The 18,773-nt window shown below is 46.4% G+C and overlaps 1 protein-coding gene across 3 annotated transcripts in view; it reads left to right on the forward strand.

Annotated features, from left to right (window-relative positions):
* Positions 1 to 16,069: 16,069 nt before the first annotated feature.
* Positions 16,070 to 18,773, forward strand: part of LOC149329374 (uncharacterized) — a 66,414-nt gene continuing 63,710 nt past the window's right edge. For all 3 annotated transcript variants that reach the window (XM_089560224.1, XM_089560225.1, XM_089560226.1), the window contains exons 1-4: positions 16,070 to 16,227; positions 17,313 to 18,140; positions 18,247 to 18,385; positions 18,450 to 18,656. In XM_089560224.1, coding sequence (XP_089416350.1) covers positions 17,337 to 18,140; positions 18,247 to 18,385; positions 18,450 to 18,656 — 1,150 coding nt within the window. In that variant the 5' untranslated portion in view covers positions 16,070 to 16,227; positions 17,313 to 17,336. The remainder of the gene's footprint in view (positions 16,228 to 17,312; positions 18,141 to 18,246; positions 18,386 to 18,449; positions 18,657 to 18,773) is intronic.

Below are 18,773 nucleotides of genomic sequence, written 5' to 3' on the forward strand. Positions count from 1 at the left end.
AGAAAGGGGACAGGACAGAGCCCTGTGGTGTTCCTTTGCTTCCAAGTGTGATTGGGGCAGACTCTATTGTTCTCACCATTATCACTGTTGTTTTGTTAGTGAGGAAGGATCGGATTCCAGTTGTATGTCCTTTCTCTGGGGTCGATTTCTGACAAGTTTGTCGATATGGCTTTGCAGGTGATGTTGTAGAAAGCTTTTATAAAGTCTAAACCCAACATTTCTTTCGTTCCCGTTCCCTCGTCAGCTTCAATTATGTCCTTGTTAAGCTGCAAGAGTATGTCCTGGGTAGATAGTTGGGTCCTGAATCCTAATATTGCTTCAGGTAGGAGGTTCATGTCCTCCGCATAGTTTTGGATCCTGTTGAGGATGACATGCTCCATTAGTTTGCCTAGGCATAATATTAATGAAGTTGGGCGTAGATTCTCAGTGCTGAATTTCTCACCCGCTTTAGAAATAAAAGGGATTTTCACGTTTCCACTCTTGTAATATGTACCTGCATGCCAGTATTTGTTCATAAGGTCTATAACTGCTGCGATCGACGTTGTGTCTAAATTCCTGAGAGTCTTATTTGTTACTTTGTGTGGTCCTGCCGCAAATTTTGTCCGTCCGCGTCTTTAAGATCTGTGTCTGCATTTGGATTAGGAGTCCCCGGTAGTCTGGTTGTATGGTACCCTCATCTGTGTTTAGAGAGTGTTCTGCTAGCTCTTTGATTATGTCTTCAGTTGTACCCTCATATTTATGTATGAGTCTGTACATTTGACTTTGTTGCACGGTACGTGTTTGTTCTTGGTCAAGCAGGTGTCTTAGAAGATGCCATATGTCTTCTTTTTTGCGAGCTGTCCATTGATGCTTTCACATATTCGGTTCCATTGTTGTGTTTGGAGTAAATGTATGTTCCTCAATTCGCATCTCGATTCCAGCGATCTTTTTGCGGGGTCGCTTGTTGTGTTTTTGCCCCTTACAGAGTTTGTGCGGGCCTTTTTGTGCCTGCCACAGGTGTAAAAGTTTTGAGTCTGCATATCCGCTTTCTCAACTGGCACCACATCTCTAATGGAGCTGTCATCCTTATTCAGGCAGATAACCCATGCAGTCAAGGTTAGAGATATCTCCTTTGGAGCTATTTTGTTGCGAAGTTCCCTGAACATGTCCCAATCCGTGGTTCATAATTCTTTAGCTTTGTTTTTGAGTTTTCTCGTGGGGAAGGTGATGCTATGGAGGAAGTAATCGCTACCAAGATTTTTCCCGGTGTTACCCACTTTACGTCCTTGACGTTTTAAGAGAGGGATAAGTCAGGAGATGTGTCTACACATACACTGTTACCCATGCGCGTGTGGTCGCTCGGGTTGTTTAGCGTTGTGAGCCCCTAGTGATTGGATGATTTGCAACAGCAGGTTCCCTTTCGGGGTTGCTTTGGTATCCCAGGTGGAAATTTGCAAGTGGGACCACTTAAAGTGGGTCATTGGACAGGGACCACTTGGCAAATGGGACCACTTGAGCAAATTGGACCACTTGAGCAAACGGAACCATTAAAAAAAATTAGAAATTTTAAGTAGAACCATGAAATTCGATATTTCAGATGATTCCAACTGGGTTTTGAAATTGGTTCCAATTGTGCCTTTGCATATTATTAAGGAGCAAAAGGAAAACTGATTTGTGAGGACTGCAGGGCGGCGTTGAGCTTGGTGCCAACATTTTCACAGGAGAATTGAAACTGAGAATCGCATATACTGTCATGGAAATCAAGACACATACACAAGCATACATCGCACAGAAGAAAGACATACTATAGTCAGACATTAATAACACTGCCTTGTGTGTACACATCCCCGGAACACTTTTTCCTTCTATATATATATATATATACCCTCCTTGTGAGACTCTCATACTGGGGCCAGTGGCGCTTGCCAATTGAGCGCAGTTATTTCATATAATTTTGACCACAGTGATTAAGCAAATGAAGAATACAATTCAGTAGGTTAAGCTGCTGACCTCTCTATTTAAGAATCTCTTATAGTTCGGCCTTGTTTGTTTAATATGCAAATGTTCACATGGATCATGGTTGCACTTGATGCCCAGCTGTGGCCACTTTCAGTCTGGTGGTCGCACTTTGAAAACCACTTGCTTTTGAATGGCACCACTTGAAAGCAAATGAGACCATTTGTGAAAACCACTTGCTTTCAAATGGTGCCACTTGAAAGCAAGTGGGACCATTCGCAAAACCACCTGCTTTCATGTGGGACCGCTTGAATGCAAATGGGACCATTTGTAAAACCACTTGCTTTGAAGTCGTACCACTTGAATACAAGTAGGTCCATCTCAAATCCCACTTCATATTTTCACCTGGGATATCCCCAGGCTGACTGTTGAGAGTTGAAGTCTCCCATAATTATTAGTTAAGCTCTAGCAGCCAGCTTTATTGTGTTTATCAACAACTGTGGGAGTCCGGTGCCTTTGCTTCTGGGCGGATGAAAAGATTGGTGTCCCCTTTTTGCCTTGGTACTATCTCAAGTAGGGTGTGGTCTTCTCCCGATTCGTTTATAAAATGTTGAATCGCGGTGATATTTCTATGCACGAGCGTGGCTGTGAAGAAGCCGGCTACGTTACTAGTGTAATAATAGGGTGACAGTACCCTGGAAGTGTAGCCCAGCCGCTAGCTTCTTGCAATCACGTCTGGGGTTGTAACAGACGGTGTTTGTGGGATATGGAGCTGCAAGTGGGCCCGATTATGGTGGAAACCGCTGCAGTTTCATTCCCAAATTTCAAATTTTTGGCATAGGGCCATTCTGATATAAAATTAAAGCATTGCGCTAAAGTACGTATTACAAATGTGTCTGTGATGCAAATTATGCAGTGTTGACAATATATATTAAAACTGAGCAGTTCGAACTGTCATTGCAAAAATTGCAGCTAACAGTTATGCATTTACATTTGTTAGTGCTTGGCTAGGCATGACACTCGTGGAAATCTCGATTAGCGGCATGCTTATGCAGTGTTGACAATATATATAAAAACTGAGCAGTTATATTGCAACAGTTCCAACTGGTTTGGTTTCTGGGGTTTAACTTCCCAAAGCGACTAAGGCTATGAGAGACGCCGTAGTGGAGGGCTCCGGAAATTTCGACCACCTGGGGTTCTTTAATGTGCACTGACATACTGCACAGTACACGGACCTCGAATTTCTCCTCCAAAGAAATTCAGCCGCCGCGGCCGGGATCGAACCCGCGTCTTCCGGGCCAGCAGCCGAGCACCATAGCCACTGAGCCACCGCGGCGGCCTAACAGTTCCAACTGTCGTTGCAAAAATTGCAGCTAACAGTTTAAGCACATTCATTTACATTTGTTAGTGCTTGGCTAGGCATGACACTCGCGCAAATCTTCATTAGCGGCATGCGAATTTGTCGGCTTGCTATCCGTGTGAACCTGTGCACGAAATAAAATACTGCGATTGTGACTCAGTGCCCTGATGTTATTTTTTTTATAAGCGAACCATATGCGACCGACTTTTACGGATTTAAAAGTACAGAACGCACTATCACGCATATCGCAGAATACAAAGGCACTCATTGTAGCTGCGTGTGTTGTTCTCGCTTCGGCGAGCGCGGCTTCGGCCGCTTATCTGTTTTTTGAGCAGCGTCCGCTCTGGCCGACGCAGTTGTTGCTGCGACGCGCGTCTTTCCTTTCCTCTCTCTCCTTCCTCTGATCTTTTAACTCTCCTCTATCTGCACGTGGCAGCGGTGGTGGCTTGACTCGAGCCAGTAGCAGGCCCGTGCAATTTCCTTTTCATCCTTCTCTCAGTCACAACAACAACAGCGTCTGTCGTGATCCACACAACATGATACGATGAATGAGCCGGTAGGTCGGAAAACGGGACACAAACTGCTCCGTTTAAAGAAAGAACAGCGCGAAGAAACATGTACATACGAGAAAACGACACACACTCGTGTGTGTGTCATTTCTTCGTATGTCCGTGTTTCTTCGATCGCGCTGTTCTTTATTTAAAAGCATTATCAACTAGCCCGGAACCTTGCTCTTCTAAACTGCTCTGGCGGGATAGAAACGTTGACGCCTTGCTCCATTCCGTGTTTTCTCCCAGCTGTAAAAACGTCGACTGGAAGCGTAAAAACCACTGCAACAGAAGAATCCTACAAAAATAAAGAGATGCACATTCTGCGACCGAACAAATATCAATTTCGCCAGAAAGAGCCACAGAACCATTTTTTAGTTAGCGCGAAGGAGTTGCGTTAGAATCGGGGGTTAATTCAGCACTAATCCTTGACTCCTGCTGTTGTTATCTGCTGTCGTAACGCTTTCTGCATCTGTGAAAAAACAAAACGTGCTAGAATCCCCTCAGAAGGCATATTGCGGCCCGCTAACCAAAAAGCTTGCAGTAACGTGAAAAAATAAAAAAATACACGTCTCGAGCAAATATGTGTCTGAGTTAGCGTACTATGACCATCATGCATACACCGAAGTCATTACAAAGCAAACATTTGTATCGCAGGAAAATTTCTCAGAATGATAAAATAAACAACATGCATACATCTGCGGCTGTCTGCGAACTGGCACGGGTCATGCGTCCACTCGAAATTTCGTGCTGGTAAGCAGCTTTGTTTCTGAGAATGCGCATTGTAAAACCTGCTCAAGGCAGTAATTTCAACGAAAACGCTTGTGTAATCGGTCGTTTGTTTAGACGACAAAATAATCCGATAATTTTGTGGCAAGAATTAATTGCACAGCAGAGAGCTATTTAATTGCTTGTGCTGCTCAAAGCAGAGAAGCGAGGTTGTGAGAACACATTTGTGCTCATTCGAGCAAAATTCCGCTCTGTTAATACGAACAAAAAGAAATTGGTCAAAATTCATGTCATTCATGTTTATGTCATTCGGAGTATCAGGAGAGACCGCCAACAGTTTGAAGTAACCCTATAAAACGTATTAAAAGCGATAAAATGCGAGAATCAGCCTTCCCAACGGCCCTGTTACGTGCACTGGATAATGAACGAATTTCCAACATGGCGCCTCGCTTCTCCCTGCCTGCCGGACTATCGCCAACGGAAATCGCCTCTATTTTGGGCCACTTCCACCAATACCAACGAACGGTGCCCTCCGCCCTCTGTTGATTAATAAGATGCCTCGTACATGATATTGCCGTAACGTCTGGGATTCAGTCATCCACAGATGGCTAATTTAGCGCGTCACTTTATCTAAATATTGCTCGCTTTTTTTTTTTTTGTCATGCCGCGTCCGCCATGTTTGAAAATTCGACCAACGGCTGCCTCGTCGGCATGGAGGTAAAAAAACACAAGCGTTTGCGGGACGGCAGGCTGGAAACGCTGATTGGTCAAAAAAATATGACGTCATACGCGTGACGTCATATGTCACGTGATATTTAATGACGTCATGTCCGGTTGGGGACAGGCATGTTTTCCCTAGATTTTCCCCCGCCACCGCTCGTCAGCGGACGGGGCTGCTCGCGAGGAGCCGAGAGGCGAGGAGGCAGCGTGCACTGCAGCGTTGCCTCCTCGGCGTGTCCCCGTCATGTCTTTCGACCCGCCGCGGTGGCTCAGTGGCTATGGCGCTCGGCCGCTGATCCGAAAGACGCGGGTTCGATCCCGGTCGGGGTGGTCGAATTTCGATGGAGGCTAAATTCTAGAGGCCCGTGTACTGTGCGATGTCAGTGCACGTTAACTCTTTCGCTACCGCAGAAAAATGGACGATTTGGAGTGTACGGAAAGAAAAATTTTTTTCACAAGAACTAATACACCCAGCACATATTGCAATGCATGAAATTGTAGCTTATTAGTTACACTTCTGAGTGAAACAAACAGAAGAGTTGTGTGTGCGAAAGTAAATGAACATTTATTTGTGAAATTTGCTAAAAACACAAAAAAAGTATATAGCAAAAACAAAAATTACCGGCTGCACTAAGCCAGAACTTGATTGGAGGAAAACTGGAATATACAAACTGTTGCACATGTTTATAGCTGTCATTATTCACAGTTTCAGCTATGAGAAAAATTTGCTGCACTTTCCATGGCCTGTCAAGTCAGGGGTCCCGTCTGTGGTGCCACTGTGAACAGCAATCAGGGGTGAAGATGTGAAGCAGAGGTAGACTGACAGGTGCTTCACATAAGGTTTTATCTTTGTTCCTCCCTTGTTCTCTGATAGCCGAGCTTGCAGTTTCTTCTTTTTTTTTAATTTTTTTCGGTTGGTGTTGAATGGATTCTATGGGAGGATTGGGGGCGTGGACTTCATTTCCCTCATCATACCCGAAGATTTCTTGAATGAGCTGCTCCCTGATAGCCATCTGATAAAATTTGGCATTTTAGGCAAGCTCTAAAACATCAGAATCAATGAAATAAGTTTTAGCGATGTGGTTCGAAAGCCAGGACACTTTCCAAGTCTTGCCAATAGATGCTGCCGCCACTGAATCATCCGGGTCCGTTACGTGCAAAAAAACAAACAAAAAAAGCGAAAAACCAATTTTGAGAAATGATTTTTGATGGCAGAGGGCCAGAATAGATTATTCTGGTATTTCAGTAGAAATAAAGTCGCGGCAGGTCAACAATTCCATTGTATATGATGATTCCAATGAACATCAGCATCTCCAACAGATTCACGTCTTCCCATGAGCCGTCATGCCGAACTTGCCGAAAATCTTCCTCCATGCCTACTTATTAGTGTTTCCGCACACAGTCTTCATCATTTCCGCCGTGAAGAGCATCAAAAAAAAGTCGAGAAGTCGAGCTAATCTCCGAGCGCCGCTCCACCGCGATGTGCCGATATGGACACCTAGCTGTCGTCTTGGTTGAAAAACGCGACGCGACCTTGAGCATTTGGCAAACTGCCTTCGCCATACGTTGTCAAGACCCTGAAGCACAAAAATAAACCATTCCCATCAATTACAAACCGTATGAACCGCAAAAAACCCACAGCGAACGAAAACAGAACTTGCATGCAAGTATGCGCTGACGTTCCAGGCTCCCGAGGCGAAGTCTCGCTGTTGAAACCGAAATCCAACGTTTGTACATTGTTGCCCGACTAATAACCACTGCTTTCGTCGCAAAAAACGAAACCGAAACCGGCCGACGTACTCGGTGTCAGCTTTTGTTTTCGAGGAGCGCGCGGCGACGCGGACGCCATTTTCTCCGGCTGACGCCGCTGCGGCCGTTCAAAGTTTTATTTTTCACGGCGCCCCCTCGTGTCAAAACCCTGAAACCAAGGCTGCCATCGAAAGAGCAGTTGTAGAGCTTGCTAGCTAGATGGCGGAGCACGTTCACGACTCTCCAAAATGAGCTTTTTTGCGCGGGCGATTTGAATCGATCATATGCGATCGATGGCCTATGGCGCGGTAGCGAAAGAGTTAAAGAACCCCAGGTGGTCGAAATTTCCGAACCCCTTTCACTACGGCGTCCCTCATAGCCTGACTCGTTTTGCGACGTTAAAACCCCAATAAACCATAAACCCATGTTCTTCAGTGCGCGCGCGAGATTAAAAAGCGCACCTGTCGCGCTGCGCTGTCACACTGCATGCCTGCTTCCGTGCATTTCTTGCGGACTCCTTTCAGTCATACTTAGCTATACTTTGACCAAAAGGCTTCTTAAACAGTTATTTCAAGTTTTATTGCTATGTATAAAGAATATCTTTGTAGCAGGTGCGTGAGCCCGAACAAAAGAAAACTGTTTTTATTCCCCTTCAGTATTCCTGCTTATCGAGACTTGAGTATTTATATGTTGCAGTACATCTTTTTTCAGGCATCACAACTGATGTTTCGATGTGTTTGGTAATTGACTTCATTGTAGCTTCATACTTGCACCATTTAAACTCTGCACATAGCTCTTTTTTCACAAAAGGAAATGTGATTAGGTTTCTGAATAGAGCTGTGCACGGGTCGCAATTTCGAACCCGCGCCCGGCCCGGGACTTAACCTACCGACAGGAAGCCCGGCCCGACACTGAAGGACCCTGAGCACGCTCGTGCTCGGCCCGACCTGCAAAGCGGCGACGACACAAAAAGAGAATTTCAGGAAAATGAGTTTATTTCAATGACATTCAAATTTTGACCTCACATTCCAGATCACAGTTTGGGATTATACACAAGACACAACGCATAAAGGTATAGATTTATCACTCTAAATATGCAAGTTGTTCATTGATGATGGCTTGATCGAAACAAGAGCGGCGCTCTTTCATTACGAATCCTGCGGCGCTGAAATTTTTCTCGCTGCTTGAATTGGTGGCCGCAACGGCTAATACTTCCATAGCAAGAGAAACGCTTGAAGTATGAAGGGGAATGACAGACGTGGTGTCGTAAGCCATGGATGGCGTGCCACAACAGGAAGACTTTTTGACTTGTTAGAATAAGCGACAGGGCGGCGCTATACTGCGAATGCCGATGTGGCCGCGACGTCCCTGCTTGTACTATTCACGGGAAGGCACGGTGCTGTGTTCACTTTGCTGACAAGCGATTACGGCGAAACGCAGCACTGCGCCAGAATAGTACAAGCTGAGCCGTAGTGGAGGCGCCAGTGACATTCTTCTAATGCTTTTCATGTGGTGCCCCCCCCCCCCCCCCTCCTTCGCTCTCGCCCGCGACTATTGTCCGTCTCCCCGGCCGGAACCTGCCGGGTAGGCGGACAAGAGAGAAGGCTGCCGGCTCTGCGGTGCGCTGCGAGTGGCGAGTGGAAGAATTTAACCTTTTCCCGATGTGCTGCTGCAGCGCTACTCCGTGACCCCGCGACTTCGCGTGCGCCGTACGCAGCCCTGCCTCCGCTTCCCAGAACCATCCTTTCTTCTTACAAGGCGCCCAAAACTGGTTGCTTTGCCCCAACGTTGGTACTTGCTAGAACGAAAAATGCGTTTCTAGCCCCAGCTAGCTTTTTTTTTTTTTTTAGCGTTTGTACTATCTTCCCGTCCTTGTACATGCCCTCCTGGATGGTCTAGACACAAATCACTTCCTGCTGTGCATGCAAGACGCCCAGCGCACCACAGCCATATTCGCACTTCCACATATATGATACATGCTTTGCCCAACTTAGAGCCTTGGGCGTTTGGTTGTGAGTAACACCGTATGGCGCGTAATGCATTCCCATCAGGCAGAATTAAAATATGAGAAAATTCATCGCAAGATATATTTCCTTGTATTCTCCAAGTAAATTACTTCTATACTAACTCCTCCCTTCTGAAGTGACCAAAAGATAAACCAACTCAGCGTGTAAAAAAGGTGAATGCAAAAATACACTACTTTTGTGCAAAATTCACAGGAAGTGCACTTAAATTGCCACAAGTGCATGGCCAATTAAGGAAAAAAAAAACAAGGGCAAAGGACGGAGACGCACAACAGGAACACAGGACGACGCTGTGTTCTGTGTTCCTGTATTCTGTGTTCCGAGTTCTGTGTCCCCGTCTTTTGCGCTGGTTTTCTTTCTACAATCGTGAACCAATTAACTCGCCCAGCTCTCCACTCTACTGGACCAATAAGGCATCAAGCTTCACAGTGCATTAGTGTTATATCTTACGCTACATATTTTCGAATTGTTTTTGCTCGGCATACACGTCTTTCATTTGCTTAGGAAGAAAGCAGCGCAGTCAAGAAAGTTACTCCCTCCTGACAGCGAAAATTAAAAAAATGCGGTTTTTTCAGCGCCAGTATAAAATCTTTGCATGCTGACGGCATGTTGAAATTTTCGTTAATGCACCGTAATAATTATCTCATGAAGCCCCAGCTCTTGTGGTCCAGGACGAAGAGTACGATGATTTATGGCAATATTTGAGGTGCATTTATGAGCCAAGTTCTTAATGCTCTAACGTTCTCCTAAGCAAATAAAACTGAAAATTGTGATAATTTTGATAATGCTTTATGGAGCTAACACTACCAGGACGTGGTAAATAAACAAAAAATAAATTCTTTGATAAAGGCCTGTACGCTGCACTTGTGCTGCTCATTTATTTCATGCTGTCCATTTTCTCAGTGCAGTGTCTTCTTTGATATGCATATTTCTGGCTCATTACATACTTTGCTTCGGTTCACAATTCTTCTTTTAGCTATATTTCATCCACTTTCCTGCCATAATCTCTATTCAAACGTAATTTGTGTAATTTTGCTTTGTCCGGGCTCCTGCAATGTTCTTTTTATTTTTATTTTATTTAGAACATACTGCAGGCCTACAGTAGGCCCAAGCAGGAGGGGCGAATACATAATATATGCAAAAAAGAACAGGTTTAGCAAAATTGAAAAATGTTAAATACAAGTTGTAACACAAAATACAGCAATAAATACAAGGCTCAGATGCAAAAGTATATATGAATGATGTGAAGACCTGTTTCAAGCTGTTGCACTATAATTCAGTCTAACCTCCTCGATCACGATCACCTAAGCCTTTCCTTATCTGTTGCCATACTTTTTTATGGAAACACTTAAAAACAAAGCACCATGATCTATTTCAGTATTGTTTTATTTGCCGATCTAATTTTTTCGAAGATAACATGGGATACCAACTCCCCTTTAATGTCCCCGTTCTCGTCTCGAAGTCGCGAATTTTTAGATGTGCGCTCAGTATTCTCGTTAGTGCATTTGTGCTCACAAGGGACTATAACAGCCAACGCGGCTAATACGCTAGATTTAATCCTGACAAATCGATCTGACATAGTCTCACCTATTACATACCTGCCAGGCATCAGCGACCACTTGCTAATGCACTATGACATTAATCTAGCCACTCCGAACACTAACAAAAAGAAAAAAAATAATAATACGAGACTACAATGGAGCAAATTTTCAGGCGATAAATAATGAACTATTTTTTTTATCGATGCTTTCCCATAGCTTTGGTGTCCGCAGCATTCAAACCAACTGGAGCATGTTCACAGCTATAATCACCCAACTCACAGAACAATACACTCCTGAACGCACTGCTACCACCCACTCAATAGCTCCCTAGTGTAATAATCACATTAAACGTTTATCTAACAAAAAGAAAGCCTCTACCGCATCGCAAAGTTCTCGCCAACTAGTGAGCGATCGGACTTCGTATTCAGCGGCTTCCAACATGTATGTTCAGGCGCTCAAAAGCGCTAAAAGCACTTCCACTCACATGTAACCACCAATGTCAAAAATTCTGGCGGGTCATTAATCCTTCCACCGACGATAGTTTTGCGTTATCTGACCCGTTAGGCGACCTCATCCCTTCCGACGTTCGCGTCACGATTCTTAACCCCGTAATCACTGACAACTTTACACCCATATCTGATGTATACATATGCCTACAACTCACCACTTCAACTATGTTTTCATGCCACCTATAACTGTTGCTCCTACTGGTGTGAATAAGCTTATTGATGGACTCAGTGTTCATTCCGCTCCGGGTTATGACTGCGTTACTTAAAAAGCACTGCAGCTTATTCGCCCATTATACTAACCAAACTTTTCCAGCATTGACCAGTCAACGCTGCTACTGAGTGGAAGATCGGAAAGGTGGTTACAGTCTACAAATCCGGCAGCAAAGCATCCCCTATTAATTATCGTCCCATATCCCTTACCAATACTTGACCCAAAATGTTCAAACATATAATATTCACCAACCTTGTTAACTTCCTTTCATTGAACAACTTTTTATGTCAGCGCAACATTGTTTTCGAAAACTTTACTCTTGCGAAACACAGTTAATATAGTTTACACATGCATTGCACTGTATTCTAGACCTATCATCACTAACTGGCTGTATATTTCTGAATTTTTCAAAGGCTTTCGACGATGTATGTCACAACCTTTTGGCTCACAAACTAAAACATCTTAATATTGACTGTAACTTATTGAAATGGATTGAATGTCTACTTAATCGCTCACAATTAGTTATTGCTTACGGTTATAACACCTGTTTTACAGAGGTGTCTTCCGGAGTTCCACAAGGTTCAGTTCTTGGACCCTAGCTACTGTTCCTGATCTAACATTAATGATCCCCGCTCTCTTATGGATTCTCATATTCACCTATTCGCTGATGTTTGCGTCATTTTTAGAGAAATAACCAACACTAACAACCTTACATTACTTCAGTCAGTGGCGGTCACAGAGAGTGGTTTTAGGGGGAGCGGAGAGACTGCTGTATATAAAAAAAGAAAAAATAGAAACAACGATTTTTCATTTTATTTGCACAAAAATTTTTTTGCGCTTTGTTATTGAAAAATAAATGGCGAAAGGTATAGACGTTATACCATTACTCAATCTTTGAATGTTAACGCTTACGCGAGCAATATTCATTTCGATACCAGGCGAAACGAGTCGACGTCTGAGATAATTGCCACGACATGTCCACTAAGGTCAAAGCACCTGCCCGGACATTTCACCAGTGGGGTTAGCGGCCTTCATTTATCAGTTCTGGGAAGTGGCTTAATTTGTTCTGCCCTCAGTCCCCAAGGCGGCTGGTCGGCGCTCCTTGTCAAGCCAGAAAGGGATGGTCCCCTCGCTTGCGTCGCTGTGTCCCTGGTGGGATAAAGACATGAATGGGTGGCTCCCCCCCCCCCTCCCGCCGACGAGGTTGTTGGCCACCGCAACCGCAGGTAAATGGCACCGCCGTCGCCGCCGCGCCGGCGGCATGGCAAGACAACGGTGGCGGGAACTTGATTACTTTTGTATTTTGTAAATAGTGTACAAAGCTCTCCCCTGTCCTTTCTTGCTGTCGCTCCCCTCTATACTTCTCCTTACTATCCTCTCCCTTTCCCTGTCGTTTCCGCCGGCTGCAGCTCGGGTGCTTAAGATATTAGATAGCAATTGCCGCAGCCGGCAACACTCTTTTGCTTCCTTTTTTTTAAAAAAATAAACCACTACCACCAAGGCAGGAACACGATACCTATCAACGTGTAGAACGTGGAATTGTGTGAAATAAGACAGCCGCTAACAAGGTGAACGTACAAAGCAGGGGACTACTTGACGAGACCGCCACTGACTTCAGTGCGAAGAATGGTGAATGCAGCTATATATGAACAAATGCAAAGTCATGCGTGTATCTAGAAAAACTTCCGTCCCACCTCACTACTACATCGATAACATTTCGTTGGAATCAGCCTCATCATATAAGTGCATCGGCGTCCACATTACTTATTATCTTAACTGGTCTCTTCATACCGAGAACATAATTGAAAATGCTAATCGCATGCTTTGCTACTTACGTCGCAACTTCTTTAACGTTCCTTCCAATTTGAAACTACTGCTTTATCAAACACTAATACGATAAAGACTCGAGCATGCAACACGTGTATGGCACCCTGCTCATGACTTCATTAATGATCTTAAGCTGGTGCAAAATAACTCTGTGCGTTTAATCCTTGTTAACTACAACCGCACAGCTATGAAGTCTAATATCTGCCTCCCATAACTGACATCGCGTAGAAAAGTGTTTCGTATCACCCTGTTCCACAAGCTGTACCATCATCCCGCTCTTCGTGATCACCTCATCCCCCGTACAATTTCTGTATCCCGCCGCATTGATCATGATCACAAAGTTGGAAGTATGTCATGCAACAGAAAATGCTGCTCGCAGTCATTCCTGCCGCGAACCTCATGCGACTGGAACCACCTTACCGCAGAAGTTGCCGGCACTGAAAATTACGAGCAGTTCCGCGTAGCACTAGCTAACATTGTATATTCAGGCGCTGTTTAATGTTCATGTAATCAACTGTATTTTTCTCTCAGTTTTAGCATATTTACCATTCCCCCTGTGTAATGCCACTAGCCCGTTGTGCTCTAAGCGGTGCGGGCCGGGCTCTATTATTTTACTTTCCTTTTAGACAAGCCCACCCTAACATCTGTGTAATGCCACTGGCCTTGAGGGGTAAATAAATAAATAAACAGAGTAATATGCAAGCCTCTCACACAACATTCACTAATATTTCTTTCTTTCTGTAATAACAATTTGTAGACAGCCTAAAGGCTCATAATTCACTGACGTGAAGGTTCATTTTTCAGTCACAGTTCCATACTGTAGAGCGCAGGATAGCGCTTGTGCTGCATAGTTATTCTTCTGTGTGTGTCATTGTAGGCGCTATTGTTTGTTTTCTCAAGTACTATGCACCGTGTATCCCAAACTGAAGTTCTTCTAAATCTTCTTTGATATTAGCAGTTGCAAATTCAAGCCTTCTGCAGGATTTGAAGGAGGCCCAAGGAGACGAGGACTAATTTTATGCATATGCAAATGTAAACAGCTAATCTATCTGTACTATTGTAACTTGCATTCTTTTTTGCTTTATGTGCTGTTCTTATATTTCGTGCCATAATGCTGAATGTCGTGATTTTTGTATGTATTATAGTGTAAATTGATACTGTATGTCTGCTGTCAGTGTTTTCTTTTTCTTTACTGTAATGCGCGATTGTAATGTTTATCTCTTATATTGTTTGGTGTACTTTCCATGTTCTTTTAAAGTACCAACTTGTTTTTCCTACGTTCAAAACTGTCATCTAATGGTCCCCTGGGCCTTGTCAAGCTGTGTGCACAGCTTTTAGCCCAGGGTGACCAGCGAGATTTTTCTGGTAAATAAAGTGCATTGACTGATTTATTAATTCATTGATATGCAACTTACAAATGATTGGAAATGAGGGGAACATGTGCACAGGGCGGAAAGCGCGTGGTCTGCCAGGAAACACTGAGGTGGCCCCGAGAAGGGCCTTTAGTAAGGACGACATCCGTTTTGTGCCTCTTCACTAAGCAGCGACGACACGGCGTGCGCAGTCCTCGTTTTGCACGAGCTGTCGAAGCAATCCTTGGTAAAAAAAAAAAACACGAGGGAACAAAGTCGTGCTGTGTATGCAGATGCGATCGCCTCGTGGTTCCATTCACGGCGAACAACCATCCGGCAAGCCTGGCTCTTTCGACGGATTCAGGAAACGACTGAAAAGAACAAAAGTAAGGAGCGAAGAAAGGTGCACTGCTTACAGGTTAGAACACAAAAACAAAGCTAGGCGCTGCACTCGGTTAACCCATTCAACGAGGCGTGGCGTGAGCTTTAAATCCGATTTCGACAAGGCGTGAGAAGTCGCTAAAGAAGCAAAGGCACACTGCACTGAATGAATGATATAGATAGACTAAGCGCAAGTCATAACTTCTCTAAAGCCACACTGCACTCGTTTAACCCTGCAACGAGGCCTAGCGCGGGTTCTGATGTCTGGCGCCGATTTCGACAAAGAGAGGGAACACGGCCGCGAGATTGATGCCCGCAATCTTCCAGGAAGCAATGAAGCGGCCCTGAAAAGGGCCGTTTGGAGCAGCTCTTCAACGTCAACCTACAGCGGCGTGGCGGCGAGCAGTAGGCCCAGCGTCCGCGGCGAACAATGACATCGGCTTCCGAGAAGCATATCCAGGGAACGACGCTGCAAAAAAAAAAAAAGTTTCGTTACAAGCACCGCAATTTGGTGAGTCCTCAATGCACGAGAAAACTTGCGACAATGTAGTTCAGTCCTTACCTCAGGGTTGAGAATGCGCACCCCCGACAAGCGCGTCAGCGTAGCTGTCAAACGGCGGTCCTCAAAGCGCGCCTGATGCGGATCCTTGTAGTGCCGCGGCAAAAACTTTAAATACGAGCACGACACTAGCCACGTGCTCCTGGGGAAACGGCGAAAGCCGCAAGCAAAAACTGCACAGAAATTTCAGCTGGCTGTCGCCGCCGAGCGCACCACGCACGAACGCCATAGCTGCACACGCCTCGAAACGAGCGCGCCGAGGATCACGAAACGAATGCGGCATGCCCGCTCACCACGCACGCGCGGCGCGGCGGGTGCACCTAGCGATTCCCCAGGCGCTCTAGGGAGAGGTCGAGAAAGGCGCGTTGACGCCACGTCCGGTTGAGAACGAGGGCGAAGTCAAAAAACGTCACGGAGAAGCGCATCCCATCGACCAATCAGCGTTTCCAGCCTGCCGTCCCGCAAACGCTTCTAAAAAAACTCCTCCATGCTCGTCGGCCATTTTCCCTTGCTTCTCGCTCATCCGTTCTTCCGTTCTTCCTCCCTCCGCATCTCAGCGCCCGGCGCTGCGTCGACGTTGTGCGCTGCCATTGGTTGACAAAGCGCGGGAAACGAACGGCGGCTTTCTATTGGCGCTTGGCCGCACAGCGGGAGACCCCGTGGCTTCGTTTTCGTCAGTGCGGGACGATGTTCGTTGCGGCTGTCAGTGAGAGACGAGGACGCGAGTAGGACTGCCGTGCCTGCGGTGAGCCGCTGCAACGTGAATGACTAGTCCTGTATAGGTATGTATACTACTGTGTGACAGTACTTACATTGGAGAGGCCCGTTAACTTAGGACTGGTGTAATACGTTAATACGAGGGAGATTTAGGAATTCTGACAAATATTGGCTTGTGGCTGACCTCTGAATGTTCAGTGCTAGTCCGATATTTTTCTTTGTTAACGACGAGATTTCGAGTTGTCACTTGTTTGCATGTGGCTGATTTCTTAATGTTCAAGCAGTGCTCGTTTGGTTTTTTTCTTTGTTAACGACTTCAGTAGCTACATAGGCTGTGTAGGAGAGGTCTCAGGTTGCGTTGTGGTACTCTGTTGAGTGATTGTATGCGCACGACGTGGGTCGCTTGCTCTCGCCGCGCGTAGTCGCGTGCTGCGTTTTTTTTCTCCCCCATCCATGCTCAACGGCCTGATTTTCCGAGTCAGAACGAATAAACACAGCTTTGTGAACGAGCACTTTTTTGTGATGTGATACGCTTGAGCCATCTGACGAGAAAAAGCAATATCAACTTTGTTTCTCCGTGGCCTCCGTGATCGGCTCCGGCGGCGCGCCGCTGCTCTTTGCTCTATAGCGGGGGCCACGGTCCCACCGCTCCGTCCCAGCCTGTCGTATGAGACTCCACACAATGCAATTACGTAACGTCCTCTCGCTCGCATTTGTGTTTTTTTTTTTACTTTTATTTTTCCTAACTGCGGGCCCGAGAGGAAAGGCGGAAGGAGTGGTGAAAAGTCGTCCGCTTCTACGCAGCGCGTTTGAACTTGTTTACGTCAGTCTTGTTTACAAAATTGTCAGTGCAATGTTTCCAATGCTGCTACAGCCTTGCTGCGTCCGGAGCAAAATGCGTGCCCGCGCGCCTGTACAGACGCGTGTTCCGGAGCCGCTATTAATCGTTCTTGGCCGCCTAGACGCAGGCGCCTCGGGCGCGACCGCGAGCGCTGCTTTGTTTTAGAAGTTTCAATGATGGGCGAAATACGAAACTGAAAGAAAGCAAGCAAGTGCGCACTTATGCAGCCATTTTTTCTTCAACATGTTGGATTCTGTTTACTTCCAATGCGTTCGCGAATTTGCAGTGACTTTTTTTTTTTTTTTGCAGCCGCGGCGACGACCACGAACCGAGATGGGGTCTCAACAGTTCTGCCTCAAGTGGAACCACCACCAGTCGAACATGCTGGCCGTGTTCGAGCAGCTGTTATCAAACGAAGCGTTGGTGGATGTGACCCTAGCGTGCGAGGGTTTATCTCTGAAAGCTCACAAGATTGTCCTGTCCGCTTGCAGCCCTTTCTTTCAAACGCTGTTCGTCGAGAACCCCAGCAAGCACCCCATTGTGATAATGAAGGACATGCGCTACATGGACGTGAAAGCTATTGTCGAGTTCATGTACCGCGGCGAGGTCAACGTATCGCAAGACCAGCTGAGCGCGTTACTCAACACCGCGGAAACGTTGAAGGTGAAAGGTCTTGCCGAATTCACCGGTGAGAACAAGCAAGGCGCGCTCGTGAGTGTAGACGGTGCGGACGCTAAACCTGTGGGCACTCCTCGTGCCGAATCTCCGCCGCTAAGTAGTAAACGTAAGAGAAGCCGACCGCGGCGGCGGTCATCCAGCGACTCCGAAGATGCGCCGCCGGCAACGCGCATCAAGGAGAGTCCCGAAATTATTGAGGACGGTAGTTTGTCTAGCGACGGCGTGCCCGCCCCTCCGGCCGAGTCTCCTTCGAGTCGGACTTCTTCCACTGTGGCCGAGCCTTCTGCGGCCGAGCCTTCAGGCGCACTTCTCGGTTCCAGCGCCAAGGCCACAAACTCTCTGACCACCTCGCAGCATACTCAGCGGGACTCGGTTGGTGACGACCTGGGGGAGGGCGACGATGCAGACTTTGAGGTGGAGCCTTCGAACCTTGTGGAACAGTCTATGTCGACGGAGAACGTAGGTGCTCCCTTGCTGTTGTGCTCCTTTTAAGAGTCTGTGCGGTGGACTCCGTAAAGTTCCGTGTTTTTATTTCTAGTGCTTATGGTTGCTTGCCCTTTCGTAGGAGGAACCTGTGTTCGCGGACGTCGCCTCATCATCGCAAGCACTCGGGAACGAGTCACGGCACACAGGGTCCACATCAGCAGACAACTCGGCACTTGTTCCTGTTCAAGCCTCATTGCCTTCAGACATCTCGAGTCAAGGTAAGTTGTAATACGTGTGTGTTCAGCCATGAAGCCTAAGCCACCTTTGCTTTTCTGTTTTCAGTGGATATCAAGCCGTCGCCTTCTAGTTTAATACCCTATGTCGAGCAGGCGATATCGCCTGTCGTTGCCGCCCCTCCTGCCGCTGCGTCGTCCGGGGACGCCGCATCTGGCGCCATGGTGATGTACACGGACACTTCTGGTGTTCCTGCCATCGCCGGCCCGTCCAATTATCATCCGGACAAGCAGCAGCAGTCAACGCCGTCTCATGGTACGTTACCCCGTCCTCTCTCCTATCCCCTTCTCTTGCCCCACGACAGCCCTAGCCCCCGTCGTGCTCGGGGTTCAGCTTCGGCTGCAACGCTGGGTTAGTGCCGGTGCTACGGTT

The sequence above is a fragment of the Amblyomma mixtum genome, chromosome 9, assembly GCF_055824585.1.
Source record: "Amblyomma mixtum isolate Tamu chromosome 9, ASM5582458v1, whole genome shotgun sequence".
In the NCBI taxonomy this organism is placed as follows: Eukaryota; Metazoa; Arthropoda; class Arachnida; order Ixodida; family Ixodidae; genus Amblyomma; species Amblyomma mixtum.